A 24,588-nucleotide genomic window follows, 5' to 3' on the forward strand; every position below is an offset into this window, starting at 1 on the left:
TGTGTACTTTATCTACAGTGTTTCAGACCCTCCGCCAATATGTATCAATGTAGCCCCTCCTTTGTACTGTTTTCCACTTTTCTAGCCCCTTCTCCCATGGGAGAGGTAGGTGAGAAGGGCAGGCTTAAGGTGTCTCTACTCTAAGAGCTCCCCTTTTCAGGTTCTCTCTGTCTCTTTCTCTCTCCCCGCTTCCTCCTCAAGCACTTCCTTCCTGTGCTCTTTTCAAATCACTTGCCAGTTTATGGGCTAATTAGCTCACTAATCTGTCTGGCCTAGTAATCAGACACACCCTTGACCAATTAGGCCTTCTCTGAGAGAACCTTATTAGTGCTAATAGTGACCAGAGAGTGTGCTGGATCGAGCTCCATCTCTCAGCACTCAGTCACAGGCAGACTATATAATGTTGTATCTACATGGATGGTCAAGTCAAGTGTGTTAGTCTAAGTGGCTTAACCATTCAATAGCTGAGGGAAGAGCATTGTGCAAGTCCATGAGTGAACCAGTTAGCCGTTGCTGATGCATGCAGCCTGGAAGTATGTAGCCTACATCCTCTAACTAGCCACAATGGCAAAGTGAGGAGTCATGAAGGCCCTGCTTATAGTCATTAGCAGCACATCTGATTGTTCCAGATCTGAAGCAAATTGAGTTTCACCCAGAGGTGACATAGAAGGTCAAAACCAGAGGCTGGACTGTTGGATATGTCACAAGATAGGCATTGGCTATGTTTTGAAGCTTGATCTTGCCCCTAGTATACCACCTTGGAGGTGATATCAAGGTTCCTTATGGAAATTGTCCAAATGGGGCAACTTGAGATGAGATGTTAGCTCTGTGGATTACATACATCTTTTAAAAGGGGTAGATGGGGAATGTCTTGCAGCAAAAGGAGCAGATTTTGCAAGGTAATGTTGGACAGGACCAGCAGCCAGGCCAGCTTGGTTGGTCTCATGGTACCTGTTGTTATACATGTGGTTTCATTTAGCTGAGTGTCTACTAGTCCTGTGTGAAAATAGCTGAGCGACACCAGGGAGCAATACTCTGCTACAGAATAGCACCCGGGAAGCCCAGAGTTTCTTAATGTCTGCACATTGGCTCCCCAGGAAGACTCAGCTAATTGATGATCAGGTTGTTTCTTGTCTTTATTTTCAGTGAGGCCTAAGTAAGGTGCTCTTTAAAAGTCAAGGTATGGTCCAGAGTAACACCTACATACTCAGGCTTTGGGTCATGGTCCACCTGTGTCCATTCAGGAAGATATTGAGCTGTTTGTTGGCCTTTGCATGGTATAGATGGAAGCAGCTGGAAACTATGTTTGTGGTACTAATTAAAGTCTCCATCTTTTGCTATAGTGGGCCCTCTCTTTCATGTCAACATTCAGAACTTCTTGGAGATGACTGAAATCCTGTGCCTGCACTGCCAGACAGATGCCATCTGCACAGATAAAATGCCTGGCAATACTATTGGGAAGGTCATTTGTAAAGAGGTTAAAAAGTGTTGGTGCTAGAACTGAGTCCTAAGGTAGACCATTGTTTTAGGACTTCCAGGAGCTGTTCATTTGTACAAGAATCAACAGCCTCTCAGCAACAGTTCACAGCGCACTTCAGTAAGAACAATGACAGTTGGTACGATATGTCAGAACATGTCATGTACAGCAGTAAGATCTATAAATATTGAACCTGTCTTCTTCCTGCTCTGGAAGCCATTCTCCATGTAGGTGGTGAGTGCCAGCATTTGATCACAGGTTCTGTGGTTTGGTCTGAAACCTGGTTGATCTAGATTCAAGATATCACCAATGAGAGAGTCAGTTCTTTGAAAGATAAGCTTTTTAAGTAGTTTGTACACACATCTTAGCAAAGAGATGCTGTTGCAGGCAGATGTTCTTTATTAAGTTTTGGTGAGGCTACTACCTTTACTCTGTGCCCAATTTTAAGTATTTTATTCTCCTGAATTATTCTAGAGAGAAAGATGTAGCCATTGTCTGCTAGTTTTTCCCAGGTTCTTCAGCAATTCAGGAAAGAAGTTATCAAGTCCACAGGTAAAGACCCTGTCTTCAACATTTTGATCACCCTTTCTATTTCATATGCAGTAAAAGGCTGGAAATCTTCTTCAGTTTCAGGCATGCACTGTTCATATTGCCTCCATTTCTTCTTCACCTCTCCTCCAGATGTTTTGTCCTTATATGCCTTTTCGACAATTTTCAGGTGGGTAACCGTGCTGTTTGGGGAGACTGCATAATGGTGCTGTGCAAGAGACTTCAAAGCAGCCCCACATTTTCTGATTAGTACCCAGGCTGTGTGGCTGGATCGTGACACATTTAGTTCCACGGTAGCCTGATCCCATTTTGCTCTTCTAGAAGTGATCAAGCTGTCTAAAGTATCTGAGGCTGTCTGGATCACCAGTTTCTTCATGAAGCTTGAAGAGTTCTGTGCATTCCTCATCCAGGCAAAGAATGTAAATCTCATAACAACCTCTTGGAACTGATTTGGTGGCTTGACTTGTAAATGACTTCTGTGAACCGCATATAAGCTTCTTCAATAGAGGTGTTGTGCGGGATACAAGTGATGTCGTGATTGGTGAATTGTGTAAAGTTGGGCCAGTTTGCATTCTGATAGTCCCAGTTAGGGTTTTGATTGGTGCTCACAGTAGGTATGGTTCAGATGATCTTAAAGATCAGATGACATTGACTGTGTGGGAAGTTTTTTCAATACACTGCTTGTAGCTTGAAGTTGATGATATCCTGTGCTGGTGGTCCAGGTGTGGTAAGGAGAGTAGTCTTGCTTTCATCTAGCAGAATTAAAAGTACCCCATTGTTTTGGATCATGAATGAGGTAAAGATCATGAAGTAAGACCCAGTTCAAAAGGTCAACTCCATTTTGATCTGATTCTCTGTTATCTCGAGATAGTGTACTTGCTATTAATCTCCAACCTAGATGGCAGGGAGTGGGAGCTTAAGAAGAATTTTTTGGGGTAGGCCAGGGGCAGGTAGGGGGGTTGTACACATTTGCCACTCTGAAATGACCAATTCTTACAATGTCACAGTGGTCTGAATTAAATGGGAGTGGTCCCATGTTGGTAAGATTTGCTCTAACATAGGTAGCGCTTCCATATTTGCAGTGCAGAGAGTAACTCATAAGATTACCTTTGATGTTAAAGCAGCTGTTACAAAGGGAGTCAACATATGTCTCCTGAAGGCAGATTACATCTGGGTTATATTTGGAGACTAGAAGAACTGGAGAATGGAGTATTTAGCTGCTGAGAGACCTTCAGTGTTCAGCTGAAGGATTTTCAGGGATGGGCCAATGTCCAAGGTTTCTTGATCATTATTAAAATAGCTGAAATCGTTTGAGAGTTTGTATAGGCCAGGATCCGAAAGATTTGGCCTGCTAATTGCAGCTTTGGTTTCCCCTGCCAAAGCAGGGTATTTATGAGGTATACAACGGGAAAATAGCTACATTATATCCCAGGGGCAGACTGGCATACAATTAACTAATTCAATTTTTTTTTAAATATTTTACTTAGTTATAAACTAGCCCAACAGCACCTGTTCTGGGCCATTGTTAGTTCATGAGTTTTTCCGTTAACTGCCACAGTTTTTATTGTTCCTTGATTGTAATGCCTATTTAAAATTAAGTGTTGCTTACTTTTCAGGTTTTTAGTAGATTTTTTTTAGCTCTTTTTAAACCTCATAGAACTGTCTTCCCACACACAACTCCTCCTTCTTTCTGACTTCCCAGGAGCCCAAAGCTACCTGCCATGTACAAAATTTACCCTTCATCCATCCCACCAACCAACCAATGGGGGGAAGGGGAAAGGGATCAAACAAAAGTACTCATCTGAATGAAAGCTGTCTAAAGGCAGCATGGTTGCCTGGAGGCAAGAGTCTATGGGGCCTCACCTACCCCTCACAGTCACCAGCTGCTCTTCCTATTCCATTGCTCGGTCATCAGGCTCAAAACTGGAAAGAAGAGAAATCCATAGCCATAAATTGCATAGCTACATGGATGGAGGAGTCTCCTTTTCTCTTGATTCTCTGGACAATCAGTTCCCCTACCAGAGGCTACTTGTGTTAATTCGTATCTAGAACTGTAGTAATTCTTCTTCATGAGAAAAGGAAAATGAAAATGGATGGGCGAAAGTTCCTGTGAGTAAGCATTTGCATGCTGGGTGGAACCCCTGAATATAAATATTAGAACTTAATTTGCACGTAGATATAATAATAATATATAACAGAATTGTATCCATGCAATATATTTTATATGCATGTAATTGGGGTGAGTATTTAATAGCCACTTAAGTGGGAACCCTTTTCTTTTCAGAAGAGGGAATAATCTTTGTGGTTGTATAGCCCAGAGACTCATGAAGCTTCTGAGGGACAGCTTCCAGAGAGGCTAATTTCTGGTGGATCGGACATTAAATTAATCTAATTTCTATTTGGCAAATAAATTTTATGCCTCTGCTGTTTCTAATTATACTTACCCACATTTTACAGAACTTTCAAACCCTGGGATGAAAGGAGCTGCAGTTGTGCAAAGTATTATTATTGATCCAAATCTACATTTTGAACTTAGATCTGAATCCAGCAAAGCACTTAAGAAACTTTATAGTTTGTAGCTGGATTGGGGCCTTAACTGAGTAAGTTTTGCCTGAGTAAGGACTACAGAATTTGCTTAATTTGAAACCCATTTGAATGTCCTTAGATTTTAAAGCCAAAAGGGACTGTCATGATTATCTAGTCTGATCTCCTGGATAACACAGGCCACGGAATTTAAACCAGTGGTTATGCAGTTAGCCCAAAACTTCTGGTTGAACTAGAGGATGTCTTTTAAAAATATATCAGATCTTGATTTAAAGATTCCAAGTATTGGAGAATTTACCACATTCCTTGGTAAGTTATTGCAGTGGTTAACTACTCTCACTGTTAAAATTGTGAATTGGCCATTGTTGGAAGACAGGATACTGGGCTAGATGAACCTTTGGTCTGACCCAGTGTGGCCATTTTTATGTTATTAGCAAACTGAATTTTGCTGACTTAAACTTTCAGCTACAGGATCTTGTTATGACCTTGTCTACTGGATTACAGAGCATTGTAGTATCAGATATCTTCACTCTGCCTAGGTAATCACAGACTGTGATCAAGTTGCCTCTTAGCCTTCTCTTCAAAAAGCTGAATAGACTAATCTTCTTTTGAGGGCTTAGGATTTTTTGTGTGTTTTGAACATTTGAAATATTTTTGGGTTCAAGGAGTTCTGAATGAGTGGGACTAGAGAAAATGCCAGCCACCTGCCTCAACAGGTGGGAGAACTTCATGGGGTCAGTGGTGATGGGGGACAGTTGCAACAGAGAGGGAGGGGACACACACTGAGGGACACCAAGTAGCTCTTCCTGCTCCTCTGCCAGGAGTCTTTAGTTCCCATTGGTCAGTTGAGGGGGACGGGTGCTGATTGGCCAGCATTCCCCAGTTCCCAGGATTTAACTTGGAAAGAAAGCTATGTGGACCCTCTTTTGGCTCCATTCCGGAAGCCCCACCTTATGCATCCTGGACCAGAAATGGGAACCCGGCCTGACAAAAATGGTGGGTCTAGCTGATCACCCATCTGAGGGTCAGGAAGGAATTTTTTTTCCCATGGGCCAATTGGCAGATGAGAGAGTTTTTTGCCTTGTTTGCAGCACCTTCAAACCACAGTGGGTTAAATAGGGAAGCGCTTAGTACTAGGGCTGTCAAACGATTAAAAAAATTAATCACGATTAATCACGAGATTGAAAAAATAGTTGCAATTAATTGCAGTTTTAATTGCACCATTAAACAATAATAGAATACCATTTATTTAAATATTTTGGATGTTTTCTACATTTTCAAATATATTGATTTCAATCACAACATAGGATACAAAGTGTACAGTGATCACTTTATATTATATTTTATTACAAATATTTGCATTACAAAAAAGATAAACAAAAGAAATAGTATTTTTCAATTCACCTCATACAAGTACTGCAGTGCAATCTCTTTATCATGAAAGTGCAGCTTACAAATGTAGGATTTTTTTTGTTACATAACTGCATTCAAAAACAAAACAGTGTAAAACCTTAGAGCCTACAAGTCCGTCAGTCCTACTTCTTGTTCAGCTAATCGCTCAGACAAACAAGTTTGTTTACATTTGCAGGAGATAATGCTGCCCGCTTCTTATTTACAATTTCACCTGAAAGTGAAAACAGGCATTCGCATGGCACTGTTGTAGCTGGCATTGCAAGGTATTTATGTGCCAGATATGCTAAACATTCATATGCCTCTTCATGATTTAACGACCATTCTAGAGAACATACTTCAATGATGATGACTGCTCAATAATGATCCAAAGCAGTGAGGACCAATTCACATTCATTTTCATCATCTGAGTCAGAGGCCACCAGCAGAAGGTTGGTTTTCTTTTTTGGTTAATTTTTCTAGTTAATTTGTTTTGCATTAATCTCTTGAGTTAACTGCGATTAATTGACAATCCTACTTAGTACCTAACTGAGGTTCTTGGGTTGAGCTGTTAATTCATCAAAACTTGCAGCCAGTTTCCAGTGCAGTTAAAAGGATAAAATGAATGGTTCCCAGAGCTAAAAGAGCTAGGAATTTGGTGATGGGCTCATAAGATAGGGTGAGACCTTGTGGCCAACGTCTCCACCATCTGTCCCCCTCCCGAGTGGGAGGGTGCTAGGACTCAGAGAGAGCTGAGTCCAGGAGGGGTAGGCTGAGAAGAGCTTACCATGAGTTGCAGGTTCTATGGTAAGGAGACCTGTAACCCCCACACTGGAACCAATGGTAGAGGAGAGTAATGGATGACAGGTGGGTAGCACCCCTCCTTTGGGCTAAAGCTTAATAAAAGTTATGGCCTGCCACTCAATTCCATGCATGTGTCTGTCCTCATTTTGCCACTCCACATCAAAGTGATCAGAGAGGGGCCAGAGAGGAAATGTTTAATTAAAAAACAAAATGAAACAGAGAGCAGTCAGAGTGAAAAGAAATGTGAAGAGACACAAAACAATCAGGGAAGAGGGAAGAGAAAAAGGCAGAGCTCAGACTAGATGATCGCAGGGCTTGATCTAGATTCAAGATATCACCAATGAGAGGGTCACTTTGGGCTTAAAAAATGATGAACCTTTGAAAAATTAAAATGTAAATATTAAATATAGTATGCATAGTATGTGCCAGCTTTGGAGGCTGTGAGTCTTTCTAATCATAATACAATGCACAGCCTCCCCCCACTTAGAACAAATGCGATTCATTTTATTAAAATCCATTCACCCTTGGGAAAAATGCATGTGGCCTGATTCTTATTTACATGAATGCTCCTTTTGCATTACTCCAGTGATTTATAGATTAATACATTCATAGATTCCAAGGCCAGAAGGGACTATTTTGATCATCTAGTCTGACCTCCTGTATAACATAGAATTTCCCCAAAATAATTCCTAGAACACATCTTTTAGAAAAACATGCATACTTGATTTTAAAATTGCCAGTGATGGAGAATCCACCATGACCCTTAGTAAACTGGTCAGTTGCTTTTACCATTAAAAAATTATTCCTTATTTGCAGTCTGAATTTGTCTCACTTCATCTTCCAGCTGTTCGATTGTGCTATACCTTTCTTGCTAGACTGAAGAGCCCATTATTAAATGTTTGTTCCCTGTGTAGGTATTTTTAGACTATAATCAAGTCATCCCTGAACATTCTCTTTGTTAAGCTAAATAGATTGAGCTCCTTGAGTCTATCACTATAAGGCATGTTTTCTAACTCTTTAATCATTCTTGTGACTCTTCTCTGAACCCTCTCCAATTTATCAACATCTTTCTTGAATTGTTGACAGCAGAACCAGACATAGTATTTCAGCAGCAGTCACACAAGTGTCACATACAGAGGTAAAATAACCTCTCTACTCCTACCCAAGACTCCCCTATTTAGGCATCCAAGGATTGCATTAGAGCTTTTGGCCACAGTGTCATACTGGGAGCTCATGTTCAGCTGATTATCCAACATCCCCCCAAATCATTTTCAGAGTCTCTGCTTCCCAGGATAGAGTCCCCATCCTATAAATATGGCCTTCATTCTTTTTTCTTAAATGTATACATTTACAGTTAGCCACATAAACATGCATATTGTTTGTTTGTGCCCAGTTTACCAAGTGAACCAGATTGCTCTGTATTAGTGACCTGTCTTAGTAACCTGTTACTATTTACCACTCCCCCAATTTTTGTGTCATCTGCAAACTTCTTTGGTAATACTTTTATGTTTTCTTTCAGGTCATTAATAAATATTTTTTATAACATAGAGCCAAAAATTGATCACTGAGGGACTCCATTAGAAGCACACCCATTCAATAATGGTTCCCTGTAAAAGGAGCATTCAGGAATCAGGCCCATGTTTTTAAATTACAGCAATAAAAGTTTTAATTTGCCATGTTAATTTGGCCATTAGTGATATCAGCTGTTCAAACAGTTCTTTCTGCTGAGCTCTGTCCTCTTCCCTTAACCGCCATTCCTGTTCCAGAAACTATGAAGGAAGTGCCTGTTCCCACATTGAAACCCTGTCCTCAAGCTGTATAACCTTTCCTTTTGTCTCTTGCCATGACTCTCTAGCTGTAAGTCCCTCTGTCTTTGGTACTGGGCCTACTCGTTGGCACTGTCCAGAATTTCAACCATAAATTTATCACAGAAATGCTTCCTTTTGGAATAGTCCATGAAAATACTTTGTCCCAGGCTTTGTAATGGAATGCTGAACTGTATTACACTGTTCCACCACTTAGTGGCACTGTGTATATAATACTTTATTTCAGCAAACCTCATCCAGACCTGCCCATCTCTATCTGATGTAGAAGAACATGACATGGTGTCAGAAGTAAACTAGGAACAGACGCAGAGGGGAAAAGACAGCAAAGATTGCACACAGAAGGAACAAAGCAACAAAGGTTGAAGGATCTCATCAACATGTCACTCTTCAATCCCTTAATGAGGGACCATTAAAGAGCACAAACGGAGTTGTAGTTTTAATGGACAACATTCTGATATATGGATCTTTGAAGGAAGAACACAACAAAACCCTTAAAAAGTCCTAAGCCTAATCAGTCAGTCTGGACTGAAACTAAACAAGGAAAAATGCATTTTCCACCTATCCCAAATTGAGTTTTGGGGACAGACCATAAATACAGATGGAATCAGTCCTACCCTGAGAAAGCAAAAGCAATTCAAGAACTGAGTGCACAATTAGTGTCCCTGAATTGAGATATATACTGGGTATCATAAATTACTTTGGTTAATACCTACAAGAATCTTCTACAGTTAAAAAACCACTGAATGAACTGTTAATGTCCAACACATCTTAGCTATGGGGGCCAAATCAAGAAATTGCCTTCAAAAAAGTAAAAGAAATTATCTCAACAGCTCCAGTTCTCAAGTACTATGATGTGAACAAATCCATAATGGTCGGTGTGGGCGCAAGCAGCTGTGGGCTGGGTGATGTATTGTTGCAACAATATGGTTCTGAGTGAAGCCAGTTGCATTTATAGAAGCAGAAAAACTATCTGCACAGATTGAAAAGGAGTGTCCGGGTATGGGCATGTGAGAACTTTTACATATAAATGTGTGGACTTTGTTTTGCTGGTCTCGCACTAAAGATGTACCAAAACCTGCGTGTGCTCCCCTGACTATGAAACCATGCACTTTGCAGAAGACTTCTGTTCAGGCTCCATTGCAAACACAGAAGGATCTCTGGTGTGTTTGCAGCTCAGTGTTCAGAAGTCAACAGAAGGGTTAAATGCTGACTCGCTGTGCTGCTGTACTACACACAGTGGGGTTGCCTCTGTTTTCCTGGAGTTGACTGGAAATTCTTGAGATAGAGAGGACAAAGGAAGGTGTCCCATTGGATTGTGGGGTACTTTTGGCGGTCTCTTAGGACCCAGTGTGGTGGGGCTGTGTCTACACTGCAAAGCAATAGGTCTCAAACCCTGGGTTCTGGCTTGACTTGACTTGATCCCTCCACCCCCACAGGGTCCTAGGACCATAGGTCCAAGCCCAAGTCTAAGAGATTTTTATGCAGATGGAAGTGGGGTTTGGGTGCAAGACTGAGTCTGAGCCCTGGCTTATATTGCAGTGTAGATATACTCAGATATACAAACATTCTTTTCTCAACCTGTGTATTATATAATTTTAACATTTGCTTTAATAAAATTTTTGTAGTCTCGGAGTCCAGGTCAGTTGACTTGGGCTTGCAGGGCTTGGGCTGAGGAGCTAAAATTTAGGCTGGAGCGTGGCCTCTGACATTCTCCCTCCTCACAGGATTTCAGAGCCCAGACTCCAGCCTGAACCCAAACATCTATACAGCAATTTTTAGCCCTGCAACCTGAGCCCTCCAAGCCCAAGTCAGCTGCCCCGGGCCAGTACTGAAGTTTAGGCATACCCTTTGAGTTCATTCTTGAACCTAGGCTGCCTGCATGCATTGGCCAACAGCACACTGTCCAGACACCAGCAAACATACTTCTTTCTTTTACCTAACTTCAGTTTGAGTATCTTCCTTTAAACAAATTGCGGAAGGAGCATCTGGGCTTAGTAAAAAGGTCAGGGTATAGAGGCAGTTTTGTATTCACTGCCAAGTTTAGAAATAAAGCAATGTTGAAGATAATGCAATAAATTCTGTATAAAAACTGGAGAAATGCCTTGTGACTCAAGATATGTCAGATCACTGGCAAGGAAGTATTCCAACATGTCTCTTCAAATACGTACTCGAGAAATTACTGGACAGCTGACAGAATAATAAGATTGAAAGGTTTTGTAAAATATCCATCTTGGCATTGAAAATGTGACTTAAGTGATGCCAATTACACTTTACCTGCTCTATTCCTTCTGAAAATAAAGTATTATGGATTTAAATAGACATGTCAGCCTGGAGCTACTAGTGTATGTATAATTACACAATGAACCTTAACATTTCAGAACCCTGTTTAGAATAATTGATATGACTGTAAAGTTTGTAATGCAGCATCCCTGGAGTTGGTTTATGGAAGAATATAAAGAAAATTAAAAGATGTACCTGATTCTCATTTCAGCAGTTATGTACTATAAGCACCTTTAATATAGTCTGTGCCAATTACTATACAGTTTAGCCAGATATAGCACTCTGCACTTGCACAGGAGTTAATCCTATTGCAGCTGCTTGTGTTTCCTGTGTGCAAGGGAACCTACTAAATATTGTGCAAACACTGCACAAACCTAGGGCCTCTTTCCACAAACCATAAAAGGTGTTTTGACATCAAGATAGCTATCACAGTGCAAAATCCTAGTGAAGACAAGGCCCATGTAGTTTTTACCTCACTGTAATTAGTCAAGTTCAACCCTAGGTTGGGGGGGGGGGGCAGGGGAGTATGGGGTTACACTGAAAAACTACCTGTGCCTTGTCTCCACTAGGATTATGTATTAAGATAGCTATCTTGATGTAACAAAACACTCTTTTTGCACGGCAGACAAAGCCAGGGTGTATCCAGGGCATGGCTAAGAAAGTAGTGCTTCCCAACAGAACTCTACTTCTTCATACAGGTGGAGCGAGTGAACTGCTGAGGTTATCCCTCAGTGCTCTTGAAGGCCTTATACTGTTATGGATTGGGTGAAATCTCATTGAAACTGGTTGGCGTAATAGCCACCCTAAGAAACAATAGGAGCCTCCACACAAAGCATAGGCACTTGCAACACCACAGAAACAGACCTGTGTGGATATAGGGGTTTTGCTGGGTAGTACTTTTTGGGGGGTGGGGTTGAGAGAGAAAAGCAGGGGAAACACCAAAGAAACCAGGCGCAAAGCAGCAGAAAGCCAACGGCACAGCCAGAACGAGCACTGGGTAAGTGCTGGCTGAAAGGGGCTTGGAACTGTGAGCAAAGAAACCATCTCCTGCTGTTTGACTCCTCCTGCGTTCAGGAGAACAGGACGCTGCTGTCCATTCTTGTAAATAAACAGGATTGCATTAAAAAAAAAGCTGATTCCAGCATCAATTTCTCCTCCTAATGATAACCTGCTGGATGCTGAATTTTTACTAACTGCTTGGCTCAAAAGGAGTAACAATACCCTGTGCCGGGGTAATGCGTCCCTCCACCACAGGTCAATACCCTGTGCCGGGGTAATGCGTCCCTCCACCACAGGTCAGATATTGCAGCTACCACGCCTATCACTCCACTGGCTCTGGGAGTCACAATTTAGCCCTAGAGTAGTAAAAATGTAAAGAATCTCCACTGCCTTGCATGCTGTTTTGTTATTTAAATCTGTACAAGGCAAAAGTGCAGTGAGTGTAAAATGCTGCTGCAGCTGAATAGTAGCATTTTACCCCCACTTTGCAGGCTCCGTGTACAAATGTAACGCAGTTGTATAAAGTGGAGACCCAATACAACACACATGCATGTGCTACGATTCAAAGAAGAGATTTCAAAGTCTTTTTCCCAGGCTCATATAGCATGCTGTCCATTGGTGAACAAAACCTTGAGTATATTCATTCCTGCAGGTGTTTTTTAATGCAAGCCATACATAGTTTTAAGATGGAGCTTGATAGTTTTATGAATGGGGTTACATGACAGGATTGCCTGTGATAGAAGGAGACTGGTCTTGACAACTCAGGCGGTCTCTTCCAGTCCTGTATTCTTTTAGTTCCCTGGTTACATTTCTAAAGCAGTCCTTCTGTTCTGAGTGTTCTTGTAAGATGCATTAACAAAATAATAAAGTGACTGTTTTAAGTGGTTGGGGAATTTTGTTTGGATCCCAATGCTCAGACCAAATAGTGAGGGGTACAAGAGTCTTGGAAGTTTTTTTAAAAAAGGTGTGATTCGATCGTGTGGAAATTATTAGTGGAGTTCCTTTGTTCCATGAGGAGCGAGAAGTTAGGAATAACGTGACGTTACAGTGGACCCATCTGGCCTACCAGGAAAATCCCATTTAATTGCTCCTTTGCCAGAAATGTTAAATCACTTCCTGGGAATGCAGTTCATTTATGACATATGGAAATAATTGAAGAAAGTCACCAGTGAATTCAAAACTGCACTTGAGGTGCGAGCATTTCTTCTAAGTAACGATAAGTCATGTTATCCCACTTTGCAGCATGTAAGCAGCATATGTAGCTGTGTTAACAAAAAACTCAACCTTTGTAGAATTGTCGCAGAAATTGCTGGAACTAGATTTACTTACTGTTTGCGTTATTTTACGTTTTAGGGCGATAACACTAAGCTCCCTTGGTGTTTTGTCCTCTGTTAGGGCTGGTCTATGATGGCACTTTACAGCACTGCAACTTTCTTGCTCTGGGGTGTGAAAAAACATCCCCGAGTGCTGCAAGTTTCAGCGCTGTAATGTGCCAGTGTAGACAGTGCACCAGTGGTGGGAGCTATTTCCCTCGTGGAGGTGGGTTTTTTGTAGCACTGGGAGACCTCTCTCCCAGCGCTATGCCTCAACTACAGCACTTTAACATTGCTAGTGAAGACGTGCCCTAGTCAGAGAGGTAGAACTATGATGGAATTCTCTCATCATTTTATTTCCTTATCAACCAAGAATAAAAAGCAAAGAATCTCAAGGCAGTAGAATTACACAACATTTAACTAGTGCTTTTCATTCAGAAGAATTTCAAGGTACGGTACTTCATAAATATGGGCCAAACTCGATAGCAGGGTGGATGAATAACCATGGGTTTTTTTACTGGATTCTTAAATTTAAATACATTTTTCTTTTTAAAATTTAACTTGTTTAAAAATTATGTGAAATTATGACAACCTATTTTAAGGCCTAATCTTACTATAATCTATTCAAATCATTTAAATAAATAAAAATGCTGCATCAACTAGCTCTCCTCAGAGTTTAGTGAGTTAAAGGATGCATTTTTTTTTCAATTCAGAATTGGGAGAAAACATTTTTAACTGTTGAAGTCAGTTCAAGCTTTATAAATATGGCACAATATCATGTACTGCATTAAGTATCATTTTCAGTCTTTACAATGAACTAAATTCTGGCATATACATTTTTCCAAACAGAAATACTTCCACTTTCTGTTGTGCAGAAAAGTTTTAGCCTTAATTACTTTGGTTTAAATTTAGCAAACAGATTCAGAGAAAATATTTTCTTTGTTTTGACTAGTTCATTCAAGTTGAGAATCCAATTGGGAATTGAAAAATAAGAAAATGTGTTTTCCTCTTTCAGTCTACAGAGGGGGAAAAAACAGGTGGGAGAGATTGAAATCTACTGATCTACTAATTCTAAAAATTTGAAGCACATAGAGTCAGATTTTCCAAGGTATTTGGCATGAAAAGTTGCAGACTAGTCTCTAGTGGGATTTTCAAAAGCACCTAAACAGGTTAGGTGTTAGGCACCTGGGGGGTGTACACTCCACACTGGCAGCAAAAGGGTTCTCAGGAGCCTGAGGACTCAATTAGCTCACCTGCATAAACCTGTAGGGTGTGGTGAAGGCCCAGCTGGGAGGAGCTGGATCATCATAAAAAGAAGGGCTTAGAACTGTGGGGGAGTCCTATTAGGGATGTAGGAAGCCAAGGGGAAGACCAAGCCCTCGGATCCTCTCCTGAGAAGGGAAAGCAATAGTCCAGGAAAGAGAGAGAGAGAGAGAGAGGAAAAAAAATGGGTAGAGTGAGCCCCTGCAGTGAGCCTTGATAAAAAGGAAAGGAACCAGCTCCCCAGGGAGAAAGCCCTGAAAGGCCTTGCTTGCTGTCAGGCACGCTGAGGAGGCTGGCAGGGACTCTGCGAAAGGGGAGTTGAGTAGAACCAATACCCTGTGAGTATTGGTTCTCCTGCCCCAGCCCTTCAGAGCAGCCTCGTCCACTTCCCCTGTGCAGTAGGGGAGCAAGACAGGCAGGAAGCTGGCTCCCGACAGATGAGACCACCTGACTGTTACATCATGACTACTCCCTCCAGCACCCACGTCTAGGATTGCCAGGTGTCCAGTGTTCAACTGGAACACCTTGTCAAAAACAGACCTTGTGTCTGTGGTCAGCACTGTTGACCAAGCCGTTAAAAGTCTAGTTGGTGCGGGGCTGGCAGGCTCCCTACCCGGCTCCATGTGGCTCCCAGGAAGCAGCCAGCATGTCCCACCAACTCCTAGGCGGAGGAGTGGGCCAGGGGGCTCCATGCGCTGCCCCCGCCCCAAGCACCAGCTCTGCAGCTCCCATTGGCCAGGAACCATCGCCAAAGGGAGTTGCAGGGGCAGTGCCTGTGGGCACAGGCAGCGCATAGGGTCCCATGGCCTCTCAGCCTAGGAGCCTGGCATGCTGGCCGCTTCTGGGAGCTGCCTGAGGTAAGCACTGCCTGCACCCCGAACCCCCTCCCACACCCCAACCCCCTGCCCCAGCCCTGAGCTCCCTCCCGCACTCTGAACACAGCCCCAACCCTGAGCCCCCTCCCGCACCCCAAACCTCTCATCCCCAGCCCCACCCTAGAGTGTGCAACCCCAGCCAGAGCACTCACCCCCTTCCGTGTCCCTGCCCCAGCCCTCAGCCCCCTCCCGCACCCAAAGTCCCTCCTGGAGCTCACACTCCGCACCCCCTCACACACAGCTGGTTAGTAACATTCGGATCTTCTGACTACCAATCCAGTGCCCTATCCACTGGACCACATTGCCTCTCAACTATTTATAAAGGTACCTATAATATAAATTGTGACTGAAAAAAATATTGGAAGGAACAATCATGTACTAGCAATGGGATGGCCTAAATGGCACATCTTGTCCAACTTCTATGACTTTATGACCAAGAACAGTTATAAAGTGAATAAGAATTAAATAATTGGAGTAGGTGTTATGATTTATTCTCATTTAGTTCTGACCCAAACAGTCCACATTCTAGCAGAGCTGAGGACGCAAAAACAGAATCTGATAGGGAGTGACTCAAAAGAGGGAATACGAGTTTAGCCATTCTTCCTCATGTACTTAAATGTTAGAGCAAAAGACTGAGTAACATTTCCCAAACTTGAAGAAAAGCTCTGTTTAAACTCAAAAGCTTGTCTGTATCATCAGTAGAAGTTGGTCTAATACAGTAAAACCTCAGAGTTACGAACACCTCGAGAATGGAGGTTGTTTGTATCTCTGAAATGTTCATAACCCTGAACAAAATGTCATGGTTGTTCTTTCAAAAGTTTACGACAGAAAATTGACTTAATACATCTTCGAAACGTTACTATGCAGAAGAAAAATGCTGCTTTTAAATGTCTTAATTTAAATGAAACAAGTGCAGAAACAGTTTCTTCACACCTTGTCAAATATCTTTTTAAAACTTTCCCTTTATTTTTTTAGTACTTCACATTTAACACAGTACTGCACTGTATTTGGGGCGGGGGAGGTTGGGGGTTCTTGGGGGTTTTTTGGTCTCTGCTGCTGCCTTATTGTGTACTTCCAGTTACAAATGAGGTGTGTATGACTGGTCAGTTTGTAACTCTGGGGTTCCTAAGTCTGAGGTTCTACTGTAAAAGATATTACTTCACCTCCTTCTCTCTGCAATATCCTGCGGCCAGCACAGCTACAGTCCTTCAAATAACCCTTTCCAAGATCAGTCTGTTTTAAATGGTTAGTAATGAAGCTGTATATTTTTCTTAGGCTGAAGCCTGCAATATGAAGTTTTCCACCAAATCAATATTTCTTTTAGATTTAAATGTTTCAGAAAAATCCTGCTTGAAGTGGTGTTGAATTGAGGGCAAAAGATAGGCATTGCAGTGTATTCACCGGACATAATTAGGATATTTAGTATGTCATTTCAAGCCATCATGAAATAGTCTAATGACATCATTGCCAGAGCTGTGTGAAATTTTCATAACAAAACCCCAAACCAATCAACTTTTTTACTCTTTTGGAATTTTCTAACCAATAAAAACTAACTTTTCCGAGGTGTGCTAACGTCTCTCTGCAAATTTGAGCCAATGTCAGAGTCTGGGTAAAGGCCATGCCATGCCTGCTGGTTTCCCATGGTTGTAACCCCAAAATCAAGCAAAGTTTAGCAGATTCACTTTGAGTGTGGGGTTCAGCTGAATGTATGAAACTATTGCATATAATACAAGTATACTGAACTATACTGTGTGTGTATTGAATTTTTAAAAGAAAATTTCTTTCGAAGTATTTCACAGGGGATTTTAAAGAGTTTGTATTGGTATTCCTTTTTCATGTCCCTTTGATGTCCCCATTATCATGTACAGAAATGGTATTTTAGGTAATGTCACAGTTTTTACATGTAATATGTTGGGACGTTCCAGGATTGGAAGTAGTTATTGGAAAGTCTTTATAAAGGTATATAGAGCTCCCATGTCCAGCTATAAAAGAACACAAGATAATATCTTTAGTGTGTCACTGGAGCAAATTTAAATAGTGCCTGACCTGAACAATTATAGTTTTGTACAGGGAAAAAGGAAACATTTCTCTGGCAGGTTGTTGTAAACTGTATCTCATTGTAGCTGTTCAGGGTTTTGCAATGTTGGAAATAAGGCCCAGTGCAGATAGTCTAGTGGGCAGAGTGCAGTTAAGGCAATCAACAGTGAATCATAAATGTTATCATATGACTCTGCAATTTATCATTTTGCTGTTACCACTGTATGTTCTATGTATTTATATAAACTGTGCATATCCTTTTCTCTTTTAAATTTTGTATAGAAAGAAAGTAGCTCTTTTAAAAGAACCCAGGAAATCATACCAAAAAAAAAAGTAAAGCAGAAAAAACATTTGGGGCGGGGATTTTCAAAGCTGGCTAAGGGATATAGCCACATTTCAAAGGATCTCCATAAGCAGCCATTCAAACTGAAAATTTCAAGCTGGCTTCTACCCAGTGTCTCCCCTTTTTAAAAAAATTAGGTATTTCACTCCAATACGGAGATATTGGCAAAGTATCTCAACCCCAATCCTGAAGTCCTGACTCGGGCAACATTCCAGTTGGCTGCCATAGGATTTTCTCTTGAGTCAGAACTGTAGTATAGAGTTCCATAATGACATGCATGAAGGAGATGTGGAAATGTCCCCTTAACTTGGTGGTTCTGAATATATGCTCTAAACTGATCTCTAAATTAGGGCATTCACTCATCTTTCTGCAACATCTGAGATATTCTGAAAGCTGTTTCAGTCTGTCGAAAAGATTGAGACAATTAAGGGTAAATGATACTATGCCGATATTAAAAACAACCAAATCATGGCCCCATTTTTAGGCGGAGAAAAGTTCTTCTTAATGAATTCTGTGTTAAGGTGAGAGAAAGAGAAGAACCAGACTAAGCTGTCAGTCTTACGCTCGTATTCTAAAAAATCACCAGAAGAGCAACAGGTTTTTTATTTCTACTGAGGAGTGTTTTAAAGAAGAAATCATCATGCTAGGGAGAAGCCCTATGTTTGGGCCTGAATCCTGCTGCCAGTGGAGTAATTTGCGGAATGCCTGATGCCTTCAGTGGGAGAAGGACTTGAGCATTTTATCCTCAATTTTTCAGCTGTGCAGTTTTCACTGCTCTGTCCTTCAGAATCAGTCAGTCATTCCCCATTGGATCTCCCTGTGACATTTTAAGTTTACAGATCACTTATGGTATTGGTGGTGATGTCTATAAGATCATGGCACATGGTTTTATCATCGTTACCTTCATTCTCCCTTTATATTTGTTCTCCACTCATTTGTTGCGCTTTTTTTTTTTCTTCACATGACAGCATAAGCCTTTCGAAGCAGGGATTATGTCTTCATGTGTGATTGTAGAATGCCTACAACACAGAGGCCTCGGTTCCGTTCAGAGCCTTTGGACACTATCACAATCTAGATAAATCAATAATAATGATGTCCTTGAGTTAATTTTGTTACCTTTTCTTAAATGCAACCCTTCTTTTTTCTTTTTCTTTTTTTTAGGCTATGCTGGTTATTTCAGAAAAGGAAAAGGCTGGTGAGTAAGCATTTACTTGTTTTCTCCTCTTCTTGTATTAGTTTCCTGGAATGTTAGCTACTTATCCCAGTGGTAAAGGGCAGGCTTAAACTAGGCTTACTCTGGAATGTTCAAGATTATAGACCTGACAAATCTCTGTGCAAATATCACTCTTTGCATCCTGACCTGGAACTGTCTTTTTGGGCAAGAGTCACAGCGTGTGCATGACACGAGCAGAGATGTCTGAAAGAATTCTACCCAGCATCAAATGAACCAACATTTATCCTTTGTATTCGAGGTGCTAACTTTCTGCTTGTTGTTAAAAGCCATTGTGATGTATTTGAAGTCTCAATAAACAAACATTGAAGACAATGGGGCTGTTCACCTGAGCTAGAAAAGCAGGATTTATCCCATTGACTGGATCTTTGCTGTCTTAATAGTGGATAACAGGGAATTATGGTCTTCTGGAGTGTTTTATTGTAGATATTCCTTTGGCAAAAACAGTTAAGCACCTCTACAATATTAAGGGACTACTTTTGTATCGGTTTGTGCTATTTATGCTATCTGAATGCCATAACTATTCTGATTTGATTATGTGGCAGTATTAGAAGTGGTCATAGTAGTGCCCAGACATCGTGAATTGGCTTTATTGTTGCTGTAAATGGTAGAGTATTTTGCACCCCAAAAAACCTCTTGCCATATAACTCAAAGTACAATTTATGTGGGTATCTTTTGTACTTCTTTTTACTGATAATTTGTGTTGAGACCCATTAACTATAGCATTAAAATGACTTTCAAATGTTCATAGGAATGCTTAGACACCACTTGGAGTTTGGTTTCTGATGTTTATTTGTGACATTTTCAGGCCTGTTTTTTTGGGGGGGCAGAGGTTGTTTATTTGTTGTTTAGCTTGCTGGTTAAGCGATGCTCAGAAAGAAAAGCTATGGTTAAAGCAGCTGTTTTTTCCAGGATGTCACAAGCAATTTTAGCTGGTAAAGTTCACAGTATTTCCCAAAACTATGTCCAATATTTAACAAGCCCATAATTAGTAAAATTTGCAAGAGGACCTCTTCTTTTGTATTGTTGTTATTGTTGTTATTATTAAAGTGGTCATCAAGAGGTTACTCAGAGTATTATGAGTTGGAGTCCTGCTCCCTCCCTTACTTGCTCTTTTAATTAGTGGGTGTTTCCCCCAACTCTGTTTGTATATAGTTGAATAAAGCAGCACATTCCCAGCCTTCAGTATTGTAAGTAGAAAGCATTCCTTGTGCACTGAGTGGGCCTTACAAAACTGGTGACAAGAAAGAACATAAGAATGGCAATGTATGGGAAACTTGAGGAGCTTAATGCAGGAATGTATGGAAAGATTGGGTACTGTTTTCTTGCAAATGAGATTATAGATAATGGACAAAAAGAAAGCAATTTTCCTCAGTGTCTGTGGCAATAAAACCTACTTTCTCTCTTAAGGAGTTTGTTACAACCTCAGACATCAGGCAATAGAAGTTTAGAACACCTGCAAAAGAGGTTAACAGAGCACTTCAGATCAAAGACAAACATTATTGTGGAATGTTTCAAATTTCCTAGTAGAATGTGGAGGCCAGGTGAAAGTTTACCTGTATATGTGACAGAGCTGAAAAGATTAACAGAATATTGTTCATTCTGAAATGTCCTAGAGGATATGCTGTGGGACAGATATGTTTATGGCATTAATAATGAGAGAGAATTCACAGAAAATTCCTGGCAGGGGAGAACTTACCCTGGCTCAAAGCAGTAGAAATAGGAACAATAATAGAAGCAGCAGTGAAAAATTTACAATATTTGCACTTAGACTGTAGAGCAAATCATACAGATTCAATAAAGAAAATGCAAAGAAAGCTGGAAGGGACTCCAGGCTCCGGAGCGGTGTTTCCACTGTGCATCAGTGCAAAGCAGGACTGAACCCACTAGTGAATACTGGAGTGACCCTGTGTCCTACATTAGAGAACCCATCTGGGTGGTAGGTTCTGTGCTAAGCCCCATAAAATATAAAAGCCAAAAAAGTTAAAAAAAAGTTACTGGTTCTAGGGATCTGGGGACAAATGCAAAATCTGCTAGAAAGAGATCAGTTAAAAGATCTGAAACTGAATTGGAGGAAATTTTTGGATGAGATCCTAGCAAAACACCAGCACTCCAGGAAGTCTTGGATGCTCACCCAGCCATTTTTAAAGAAGGATTTAAGACTTTGGAAGGTTTAACAGCCAGGATTTATATCCAAGATGGTGTCAAACCAAAATACTTTAAAGCAAGATCAGTTCCTTATGCCCTCAGAGAAAAGACTGATGCTGCGTTAGATATGCCCTTCTTTTCCAGCCTCATTTCATCAGAGTAGTTTTCTGAATTCTGGTTAACCCAGAAAAGACCATCCTCATTTGCACAGATTATAAAATCATGGTGTATCAGGTTTCCAAATTAAGCATTTATGCCATTCCATGGATGGAGGAGTTGGTGGCAGTGTTACATGGGGATCAAAAATATAGTAAGCTGGAGATGTTGTAGGCATATCATCAGTTGAGGCTGGAGGTAGAAGTATACCACTATAAACATTCACAAAGGCTTATATCAGTACAATCAATTGAGATATCATATATCATCACCCCCTGGAATTTTCCAGAAGACCATGGAAAAATTGTCGAAAGGTAGCCCGTGTGCTGTAGTGAGGATTGATGACATCCTCATCACGCACAGAAGTGACACTCAACATCGATCAACACTGCAGAGGGAGTGTTGGAGGCGGTGGAACCTTGCTTAAAACCAAGTAACTAATTTTTTATGAGATCAGAAGTGGTGTACCTGGACTACTGGATAGACAAGGCGTGGGGGATTCACTAGTGACAGACAAGGTCATGGCAATTGAGAAGGCCCCAGCCCCTCAGAACACAACTGAGCCATGCCCATACGTGATAAAAAATTATTATTTGTATGGACCCACTGTGCTGGGTGCTCTCCAAATACAAAGCAAAAAGACAGTCCCTGCCCCAGAATGGTAATGAATGATAATGAATGATAATGAAAAGAATGATAATGCTGTTCCTAGAACAAAATGATGTCCTCCACGCAGCGTGACCTCATACGCACCATATATGAAAGGTCATGCTTTCCATGCAAGTGTAGAATGGCATGCCTCACTAAATGCCACTGACAGAAGAGGTGAAAATTGTTGCTGGCTGAACCCCAGCAAACCCCAGCACAAATTAGGCTCTTCCTGCCCTGAAGAGTTTATAATGGATATAGATAAAACAAACTCAGGGTAGTGAAAGGGGTACAACACACAAGCAAAGTGAGCAATGAGGTGGTGGTGGCGGCAAACGTCATGTTAATTCCACTGTTTGATGGATTTAGGTAGGAGTTTCAATAAAGGGAAGGCAGAGGGGACACTGAGGGAGAGGGGTGAAGGGGACAGGACAGTGGAGAAAATGGTAAGAGAAGTGATGCTCTCTTCCAATAGAGTGGCTGCATCTGCTAGGTAATGTCCTAGTGTACAAACTGACAACTGGAATGGTGTACATCTATCATTTAGTAACGTAAGAGATCTCTAATTTCAACAATCTATCTAGCAGCTATCAGATAGTAATGACTTTTGTTCACTATTCACAATATTTTAACCATAGACCATATAGCACCTCCTGTAAAAGGCAGTCAAATCTCTTTAAAAACATGAATTAATCCTCACAGCCATCATATAATGAGGCATTATCATCCCCATTTATTTTGTGGAGAAACAGAGGCACAGTGAGAGTTGCCCAGGGTCACAGCTAGTTTGCTATAGAGCCAGAAATAAAACCCCGGATCTTCTGACTTCCCGTCTTACTCTTCAGCCAAAAGACCAAGTTTTCTCTCACTGTTAACCTGAGCTAGACATGAGGTGAAAGCCTTTTCAGCCCATAAGCAGTCTGTAGAAGCATGTAGTACACACACATATGCTTGACATACACAATTTCCTCTCTCCCCTTTTCCCCAGATTAGAGTTTTAGCATATTATGTTGAGTTTCACTTTTTTTTAATTATTTTTTTACAAACAAAAGACCTTTCTTATCTTTCAGGGCCAAATGTCCAAATGTGACTGATTAACTGTTGGCTACCAGAATACATGGGTACCCAGAACATGTACAAAACACCAACTAGATCAAACAGAGGAGCGTTGTGCACGGAGAAGTGCTCGCCTTGTTTTCAGCTAGTTTGCAGTTTGTGCTTGTGCTTGGTTTGTTAGCAGCTGCAATATAAACTCTTGTTTAAAAGTCAGAAACTCATGATGGTGTCATGCAGTGGGGAAAGATATAATGGGCATGCATTTTGGAGCAAGTCATATGTAACCCACCTTCCACTCGATGTGGCACTCTGTCTGCCTCTAATGGTGATTTGGCCTCATCTTTGTCCAGTGGAGCTATCTCTTTTAGTTCAGGGAATAGAAGCTCATGCTTTAAGATCCCAAGATCACAGGTTCTATCCCTGCTGCCAATAACCCACACAGAGGTGTAGTGTTACACATAAATCACAAGAGATGAAGCCATGAGTGAGTTAGTCTCTCAAAAATAGTGTTCTTAAAGCTTTTATACCACTTAATATAAAACTGTCTATATGTTTACAATTAAACATTACAAATAAAATAAAAAAGCCTTTGAAGTTCAGTTACTCATTCCATTAATTAACAAAACTGCTTTTGTTTATTTTGCTACAAACAAACCAAAATTGTAAGTATATTATAGAACAAAACTACATAAGTATCCATGTGTGAGGATGTTAGGAAAATTGCAGTATACAGCATAAACAGGTTCAGGCAGAATAAAAACTGACTTGAAATTTCACTCAGAAGCTCAAACCAAACCACTTTTGACGTTCCGAAAAGTTTATTATACTAGTAACAAATTGCATTTGTTCCTTTTTTCCCACTTTGCACTACCTGGTTTCATCCAAGACTCAAAAGGGAAATAAATAAATACAGAGTGAGGCTGTTCTTTCAGGGTTTCTGGTCCAGAAATGTAGAAATCTCATTTAAAAACAATTGTTTTCCCAAGGCTTCCTATTATAAAGATTCCAGAGAATTATATAGCTCCAAGAGCTTTGGAATAAGCAACTGCACCTTTGGATGCTTAACTGAACTAAATTGTCAAATCTTTGGAGGTTCACACATCACTAATTATATTTGTTTATGCACAGTTGTTACTTATTTCATTAAATATTTTGTCTATTTTATATTTTTTCCAGCTAGGAGAAGGGCTTAGTCTACATAGAAGAGAAACTGTCAGCTGGGTTTTGTTTTGTTTTGTAAATAAAAGCGTTTTTTTATTTAAAGCCTAACTGAAATGTAATCTGAAAACATTATTACTTTTGTCAACCTATAGCTCAAGAAGGCTTAAGCGGTTAAAAGTTTTTGTAGTGGAGAGTGAAGAAAGCCCTTTAATTGTGGGGTCACTCTAGCAGATACTATAAATGAGCAGCCTGCCTGCCTGCTGATCAGAACAGCACTTGACCAGTATGCTTTGAGAGCACCATGAATTCTGATTGATTCCATTAATCACATTGACATTTCTATCAGTGGGGAAAGGGTTTTAAATTAAAGATTTTAAAGCAGAAATTAACATCAAGGGCTAGATTATGCCTAGGTCTAAGAGATCCAAACAGAGAAAAAAATGATGATATGATATTCCCTGCACAGCCACCTCATATCTTGGCTCATAC

At 40.8% G+C, this 24,588-nt stretch overlaps 1 protein-coding gene across 1 annotated transcript in view; it reads left to right on the forward strand.

Annotated features, from left to right (window-relative positions):
• Nucleotides 1–24,588, forward strand: part of DLC1 (DLC1 Rho GTPase activating protein) — a 353,252-nt gene that overhangs the window by 139,783 nt on the left and 188,881 nt on the right. Inside the window, exon 4 of the mRNA XM_077815589.1 lies at nt 18,861–18,894. Within this exon, the coding sequence (XP_077671715.1) occupies nt 18,861–18,894 (34 nt within the window). The remainder of the gene's footprint in view (nt 1–18,860; nt 18,895–24,588) is intronic.

This window comes from Eretmochelys imbricata, chromosome 4 (genome assembly GCF_965152235.1).
Source record: "Eretmochelys imbricata isolate rEreImb1 chromosome 4, rEreImb1.hap1, whole genome shotgun sequence".
In the NCBI taxonomy this organism is placed as follows: domain Eukaryota; kingdom Metazoa; phylum Chordata; order Testudines; family Cheloniidae; genus Eretmochelys; species Eretmochelys imbricata.